This window comes from Sinohyriopsis cumingii, chromosome 5, assembly GCF_028554795.1.
Source record: "Sinohyriopsis cumingii isolate HCF-2022 chromosome 5, ASM2855479v2, whole genome shotgun sequence".
In the NCBI taxonomy this organism is placed as follows: domain Eukaryota; kingdom Metazoa; phylum Mollusca; class Bivalvia; order Unionida; family Unionidae; genus Sinohyriopsis; species Sinohyriopsis cumingii.
The window spans coordinates 119,010,272-119,019,223 of NC_142965.1; the positions used below are offsets into that span (position 1 = coordinate 119,010,272).

An 8,952-nucleotide genomic window follows, 5' to 3' on the forward strand; every position below is an offset into this window, starting at 1 on the left:
AATTTGGATATCAGCATATTCGTAATAATTCTGTTTTTTAGGTGATTCAGTACATTGAGTCTGGGAAACGTTTAGAGCGTCCAGACAAATGCCCACCAAAGGTGTATGAAATCATGAATAACTGTTGGAAGAAAGACGCAAAGGAGCGGCCAACATTTAAATATCTGAACCAACATTTTGAGGAAGACAATGAATATGCCTCAACAAAAGACACTATGAAATCAGTGAGGAAAAAGAAATGATGAAATATAAATCTTTCTGTACAGAAGAGTATAACAGGCCTTAGTGGACATTGCCTTATAAAGGATACCTGCTGGAAAAATAGACGATATTTAAGAACCCATTGCCTGCATTTCCTTTACATATTTAACCTCAAACCTGCTGGAAAAATAGATATATTTATGAACCCATTGCCTGCATTTCCTTTACATATTTAACCTCAAACAGCCCCTGAGATGGGTAATCTTGCCAATGAAATGAAAATAGAATGCAGAATGAATGCAAAAAAAGATAATGAATGTGATTTGAGGAAAACAGTGCACAAATGCAGTACAATTAATGATTAATCAAAATTTAATTAAATGTAAAGGCATTTCTTGAAATTTAATTTATTTAGGTTGCCACCATTTCCAGAGTCAAAAGTCCATTCAGGATCAGATTGTTTATACTTAAAAATGTTCATGTAAGCCATGACATTATTCTTGTTGGCGCACACATAAAACAAAAGTGCCATTGCTGTGATGACATCATCACTGGTGGTTGTATCTGTTTAATCTTTATGTGAATGAAATAGGAAATAAAATTTGCCAACAGTTACTTGTTGGCATATTTTGATGTTTAATTGGAATCTTGACTTAATTTTATTTTGACTTCAGTACTGTCTTTTGCATTTTATGCATTGAAGCCCACTTTTAATAAGTCAAAGATTGAAAACAATATTTCTCTTGATTTATCACTCTAAAAACCAGAAACCTCAGCTTCAGTACATGCATAACCAGTTTATTCTGAATGGGCACAAATGAAAATGAATGGAAATGAATGGAAGTGAATGGAAATGAATGGAAATGAGATGAAAAGGATGAATGCTAAATCTGGATGAATTTGTGAGGCCATAAATGAAAAATGATGAAATGATTGGTGAAATGTAGATATGAATGGAATGAAAATGGAATGCAGATGTGAATATAATGTAGATATGAATGGAATGCAAATGGAATGCAGATGTGAATATAATGTAGATATGAATGGAATGCAAATGGAATGCAGATGTGAATATAATGTAGATATGAATGGAATGCAAAACAGAACACAGACCAGAATGCAAACATAATGCAAAAATAACAAACAGAACACAAACCAGAAATGTAAACATAATTAAAAAATAACACAAACAGAACACAAATCCGAATGCAAGCGTAATGCAGAAATAACACAAACAAAACACAAACCAGAATACAAACGTAATGCAAAAATAACACAAATAGAACACAAACAAGAATGTAAAACACTATGCAAATGAAATGCAGATTTGGTAAAATTACAAATTAGGGAACACTTATCCAAAAAGGACAAAATTGTACAATCCATTGAGTGTCCTTTATAAATAGGTTTTATTTTACAATTATAGTTATGTATTCTAGTGATTTTGTCAGTGCCTTTATGTCACACTTTTCATGTGTTTGCAGTCAAAACCACTGTGTAGATAGAACATAAATAAATTTGTTTTTGATTTAAAATGATCTTATCCACTTAATCCAATAGACCTTTTTTAATACAAAAAAATATTTCATGAAATGTAATCAAGAAAATTAACAAATGCTTCTTTCGAAAAACATGATGAGATAAAAGGTCAAATGTATCAGGTTTTCGCATGAAACCTGGATATGGATATTTACTCTGAACTAGTACAATTATTCATGCATGGGTTCTTTATTTACACTTAATTCTAGTCTTCAAATACAATATGGATTCCCTTATACAAACAATAGTTATCTTGATTGTTAGCTCAAATGAAAAAAAAATCCCACTATGTCCCCCATATATTTTATGAAAAGTTTCAAATCCAGACTTTTTATCTTCAAGCTCTGCATTACATTTTTTGTCTTGCCTGCATAGCATCAGCAAGATATGCAGGTAGATGTTATTCTAATAGCTGTCGGAATTGTTGCCATGGTCTGCATTTAGCTCAGTTTCTCTGTATGCACAGTCATGAAGCTGTATTTATTATGTAGGGTACTCAAATGCACAAGGAGTGTTGGAGTCACAGTAACATACTGAAATATAATTGGACAGAGCATGCAATACAAAGCATTATTGAAAACTCGTGTTTGAGCATAATTCAGAGAGATAATTCATTCAGAAATGTAAATATTTCCGACATTAGAAAAGTAGGTTTAATTATCTTTCTCACCGTCTAATGGAGTGATAGGAAATTCTAATAAAAGTCATATTGTGAAATTCTAAATATTTATTCAATTTTATATATATTTATGTATATAGGTATGCTTATAACAGATCGTGTTCTGTATTTTGTATTATTTTTTATTGTACCTGTTACAGCAGTTTGCAATATTATTTGCAATATTATATAGCTTGTATAAGAAAAATTGATTTTAAAAGTTTGTGATAAATATGCACTTTGATTTACATGGTGAGAATTCATATTTCAATACATTGTTATATCTGTCATTTTTTAGTTTACTTGATCATAGGGCAGAGCATTTTGTTCGGTACTATATCTGCATAAAATAGATATATCTCCACTACTTTTGCATGTATACCACAAACAGTTAACTGTAAATAACACTACAGTTTGAACTAGTGTACATTTGTATTTGGTATGATATTCTAATGTGGTAATGTTTAAATAAACATAACATGACAGTAGGTCATGCAAGAACTCAGAAGTGCCTTTACAGCAAAAATTGTAAACCAGTCTTAGATGATTGAACTCAGAAAGTGCCTTTCAGGCAAAAATTTATAAGCCAGTCTCAGATGCTAGAGCTCTGAAGTGCCTTTTATGAAAAAATCTGTACAATTCTTAGATGCTAGAGCTAAGAAGTACCTTTCAGGCAAAAAGTTGTAAGCCAGTCTTAGATTTATGAGCTCAAAAGTGCCTCTCAGGCAAATATCTGTACAACTGTCCTTGATGATAGTGCTCAGAAGTGAATGCAGAATAAGCAAAATTAAGCAAAAATATTGTTGTGCATAAAAATATTTTCACACCAATCATACATTTTACTCCCACCCCACTCCATTTCAAGTATGTCGCATGTGGATGGCTAGTGTCATATTATTTATTTGCAGTCACACTGTTGACTTTATTCCCCATTGCCAAAATCAGACCAGTCAAGAAGGACATTATACAATCCATTTAGAGAAGGATTAAGTTGCTCACGCTGTTGACTTTTGAACATGTCACTAGGACACTCAGACAAGACCTCTGTATACACAGAAAATGTCATGCTTATTTTTTATGCTGGACTTTGATTCCTTGAAAGTCCAGCATTGAAAGTGACCAAATTACTCAAAATGTAAAATCATTAAAACAACTTCTCAAAACCCATCGGAGTTTGACCAAATTTAACAGAAAGGATCCTAGGTTGAAATGCTTTTAAGGAAGTATAAATGATGTCAATCCATCATCAAGTAGGACTGTTCTTTGCTAAAATTATCAAAACACTTAATAACTTCTCAAAATTCACATAACAAATTTTAACATAAAAGTCCCAGCTTCATGTCTTTCCAAATGTATACAAAATGATGCAGTTCTGTCATCAAATATGGAATCCATTATAATCCAAAGAAATTTTCATATAAATATATGAAATTGTTTGTTTTTGGAACTCTTACATCAAATGATTTTAAAAAAAATAATTTCCTGTATTAGTTTCAAAACCAGTGAAAATCCTCTTAAAATGTTCAGCTTTAGTTTTGTGACTGGCCATAACAATTTATCATTAAGTTTTGTTACTATGAACAGATTTGAAATCAACCATACTTTATTATATAAAGAATATACTATAGTTCCTTTCCATAAATTTGATTAATTTATACAAGAATCTTCATCAGAAATTGTGATGTATTTTGATATTCTGCTTTGGTCTCAAATTTGTAAAAATTCAACTTTGTAAATCTTTATATAATCCAATATTTGTCCTTGCCAGGCTGTATGTACATAAATTTAACTGTACTTTCTTGTTTAATGTCTATTCAGAGCCATCTGTGTTTTTTCCGCTCCTTCCTTGCATCCATGTGGCCATATTGTTTCCAGTATTTTATGAGTAAAATCCACGTGGCCATATTGTTTCCAGTTATTTTGTGGCTAAAATCCATGTGGCCATGTTTGCTGTTATTTTATGGGTAAATTCCATGTGATCATTTTGTTTGGTGTTATTATATGGTTAAAAACCATGTGGTTATCCTGTTTGGTTTTATTTTATAGTTACAATCTGCACATGTTGAGGCTACTGTCAGTGAAATTATGTCATAGTCATCTCATCAGAGACAAAGTCTGTTCTCACATTTATTTCTTAAGTTATCATGGTACAAAAGAAAGGAGACAGTGATTGCATGGATTCTCTGTTATCCATTTTGGTTTCAATATTAGTGTTGCTTTATCAAATAAGCATGTTTGTCTATGTGCATAATTGCAGCTGTAACCAACTACTGAATGTCACAAAGTTCTTTCTTGTCAGAAGATTTCAATTTTGTTTAATACTCCATACTCCCCTGACCTATGGGTTATTATTGGGGTACCATTTCATTGCATAGTTTTGTCATTTTATATTTTGTCCAGTTTTATCTGTATATACCCTGCAATTTTAATACCAAATGCTGCACACAAATATGCTATACATCCATGGTTCATTTGATCTAATTCACCCATGTTCTGTCTTTCTGACCTTTTTTTTTTTTTGTGTCTACCAAACCAATTGTTCAGATTGACAGGACATATACAACATTATGTCTGTAAGAGTTATCTGCCTTTACATGCACCTTGGCTGGTTTGTCAACAACTAACTTGATTTGTTCTTTTTTCTGATCCTTTTTTTGTTTATCATGGAAGATACTTCCATGTTACCACCAGTGCCACCAATATCTGAAAGCCCCACAATGTCTGACATCGTGGGAGTTAAAGAGTGTGAGTGATGGTGTGGTGTCCTTGTTGGCTGCTATAAACCTACAGCAGTGCAAAAGGCTTGAATAGCTTAACCAGAACAGCATTCAAAGGTTGGCTGCTTTGTTATAAGCATCAACAATAATAAACAATATAAACAATGTAATATACAGCTGATTTATTATTTATTTTGAAATAAACTCAACAAAACACTGACCACATAGTTGAAAATTTCTCGTCAGTAGACTCGTCACATGTTGTCATTGCAAGGTGAAATATGATGTCAGTTGGGAATTTTATATTATTTATGTGCAGTGGTTTTTCTTTTATTTTTAGAGAGCACCTCAAGCAAGCATTTGGCTGAAAATGTTGTTCTTGTTGTTGTGGGGTGTAACGCCATTTTTCAGCACACGATAGGCTATGTATGGCGGCCAGTATTAATGGTGGAGGAAGAACCCGGGAAAACCCCGGGAAGAACCACCTGGCAAGCTTTCTCAGATACCCACATTGGCCGAATCCTAGACTCGAACCCACACAGACAGAGGTGATATGGCAGTGATCCGTAACGGAGAATGCTTTAGACCACTTGGGGCTGTGGGCTGAAAATGTTAGTTTATACCTGTGACGGTAAAGGCTTACGATAAATAGCATTCTTACCAGTACAGAATCAGTTTCATTGCAATCAAATATTTATAACTGTTACATGGTAACCTTGCACATAGTCCAAGCTATCCTGCAATTGCATACTGCCTCTAACAATGTATCTAATCAAACATTTCCTCAATTACTATGTTTAGGTGAAAATCTAAGTTTATTCATATGAGGCTAAAGGATTATGATGACCAATGTCCTGTGACTAACATCTAATAAATAAATGTGATCTTTTATACAGTGATACAGGGTAGAATGTCGTGACAGTGATATATTGTTATGACCATTATTTTAATATATACAAAAATTATTGTTGCAGATAATCAGGAATATTCCTTTTGTTTTGCTGAAAATTTTGCTTGCGTATGGCACGTATTGTTATATCAATGTTGTTGTTACTTTTTAGGCATTTTGATCTTTCAAAACCAAAATCATGTCCATTTTTAGTAAGATCCCTTGGTTGACATATGACTTTAACCTTTAATAACTGCTGGTGTAACATGTCGTTGAAGTGAAATGCAATAATGTCTGAAGATTGGCTTGTAAAGTCTACCACATGCCTTCTTCAGCGAAAGGAGTGAGTGGTAGAGTGCAGGAAGGTCTGTGCAATTACTTTGTTTTAAACTATAATGCTCCATTTTAATATGGAGTTTGTCAATTTTGATTGGAAATCACAGGAGTGGGGGGGATAGATTAAAAGTAGTCCACATAATTTATCAATGTGTACACAATTCCAGATCAGTATCACGTGACCATTTTCATCCAATCAGATTGCAGAAAACGCATTCAATTTGTAAAAATTGGAATTATTACATTGCAGAATCTTGGAAAAAATAGATATAGATATATGAATTGCTGTACTGAACACAAATTTACTTGTTTCAAGTAGATCTGTCACCAACTGGGTCATGAAGTTTTAGGTCCCTTTGTCAGGTTGCCCAAGACACATTTGCCATCAAACTATTTTTATGACTAATACATTTATTTCTTCTTAAAAAGAAAATTAATTAAAAATGTTTCTTGCTACCTGTATCCCAGAGCTATTCACTGAAAATTATGGTACAAAAACAAACTTTATTGCAAAAACTGGACAGAATTTTTACTATTTTTGACAGAAAGGATTCTGACGTTGTGACCTTTCAGGTATTTGGAATAATACCGATGTGCAATTAGATGTGGATAAAGACACCCCAAAACAGATTAATATTAAAATGGTTTATATCACCACCTACGCAGATAACATTATCTAAAGACAGTAACCTACTGATCCTGGACAACTTCTTTTTAAGTTTTGATGCTTGGCTGATGTGGGCCAGGAGAGCAACCTACGGTTTCTTAGACCTCTTGTTTATAATGGATGTTTTTACAGGTTACATTATCTATAGAATGTATTGTTACAGTAATTCCTTGACAGAGTTTATAAAGCACTGAAGTTACTTATTTTTTGTGTGTGCAGTAATTTTCATAGAATTTCTTGCAGCCAGTAATGTAACAGAGTGAGTTTAGTATAAATATGTACTATTAAAACTAAGTAATGAAATGTTATGTGCATTATGTGGTGCAAGTCTCATTTCATTTGAGAAGTTTAAACATTGTTGTACTTGTTATGTTTTAAAGTTTATATAATGGATATAACATAATTGAATATCACAATGGTCAGTTTTTTTTAAGTGCCATGAATTCATGCATTTTTGTGTTTATCAACTGTCATGATTTTGCCAAAATCGACCTTTTCATCATTATGTAAGTTATTGGATTAGAGAAAGGGTCCTATTATTTCATCAGATGGCTCATTGTTCATGTTACTTTAAAGATGTTTTGTTCATGGGACTTCAAAGGTATTTTACTGTTTATGGGACTTTAAAGATATCATTGGTCAGGGACTTTGAAGGTATCTTTTTTCCTGGGACTTTAAAGGGATCATCGTTCATGAGACTGTACAGGGATCAATGTTCATGGGACTTTAAAGGTGTAATTTTTCATGGGACTTTAAAGGGATCCTTGTTCATGGGACTTTAAAGGGATCATTGTTCAGGGGACTTTAAAGGCATCATTTTACATGGGACTTTAAAGGGATCATTGTTCATGAGACTGTACAGGGATCAATGTTCATGGGACTTTAAGGTGTAATTTTTCATGGGACTTTAAAGGGATCATTGTTCATGGGACTTTAAAGGCATCATTTTACATGGGACTTTAAAGGGATCATTGTTCATGAGACTGTACAGGGATCAGTGTTCATGGGACTGTAAAGGTATAATTTTTCATGGGACTTTAAAGGATCATTGTTCATGGGACTTTAAAGGGATCATTTCTCATGGGACTTTAAAGGCATCATTTTACATGAGACTGTACAGGGATCAATGTTCATGAGGCCTTAAAGATATAATTCTTATAGGACTTTAAAGGGATCATTTGTTCATGGGACTTTAAAGGTATCATTTTTCATGGGACTTTAAAGATATTATTGTTCATGAAGCTTAAAGATAATTCTTATAGGACTTTGAAGGGATCATTTTTCTTGACATTCTAAAAAGAATTGCCGTTCATTGAACTTTACAGGTATCATTGTTCTGAGGACTTTAAAGAAATCATTGTTAATGGCACTTTAAAGGGATCATTGTTCTTGGGATTTTAAAGGTATCATTATTCATGGGACTTTAAAAGGGGTCATTGTTCATGGGACTTTGAAAGGATAATTTTTCATGGTACTGTAAAACCTTGGTTTGTAGCAACTACATAATCCCTGAAAATTGCTTCAGACAAAACGGTGAATTCAGTTTGTATATAAGAATGTATATATTATAAGCTGCCACATGACTGTAAGGCTGTTTTATATGTAATCAGCACTGTATAACAGATATATTGTGCATGTTTGCACATTTTGCTATAGTTATTTTTCTATTACTACAGTAAAAAATAAAGACATGGACATTTATGTGTTATTTTAATGCTTAATCTTTTAACCAAAAACAAGAATCACTATTTCCTGCAATTCAGTGTAAATTCACTGATGCAGTCAAAATAATGTGATATAGTACAAGTCACATGGGTCATGTATGCACATTTACTCATTTTAAATTAAATATAAATTGTTCTTTTAAAATTTAGCACTACTTTTCTTGAACCAAAGTCTGTTCAGTCTTGATTATTGAATGATCTGCACCTTATCTATCACAAAG

General features: G+C 32.8%; 1 protein-coding gene across 1 annotated transcript in view; it reads left to right on the forward strand.

Annotated features, from left to right (window-relative positions):
* LOC149800061 (tyrosine-protein kinase HTK16-like) overlaps positions 1-8,708 on the forward strand; it is a 124,739-nt gene extending 116,031 nt beyond the window's left edge. Inside the window, exon 19 of the mRNA XM_089959614.1 lies at positions 42-8,708. Coding sequence (XP_089815740.1) covers positions 42-242 — 201 coding nt within the window. The 3' untranslated portion in view covers positions 243-8,708. The remainder of the gene's footprint in view (positions 1-41) is intronic.
* Positions 8,709-8,952: the final 244 nt, after the last annotated feature.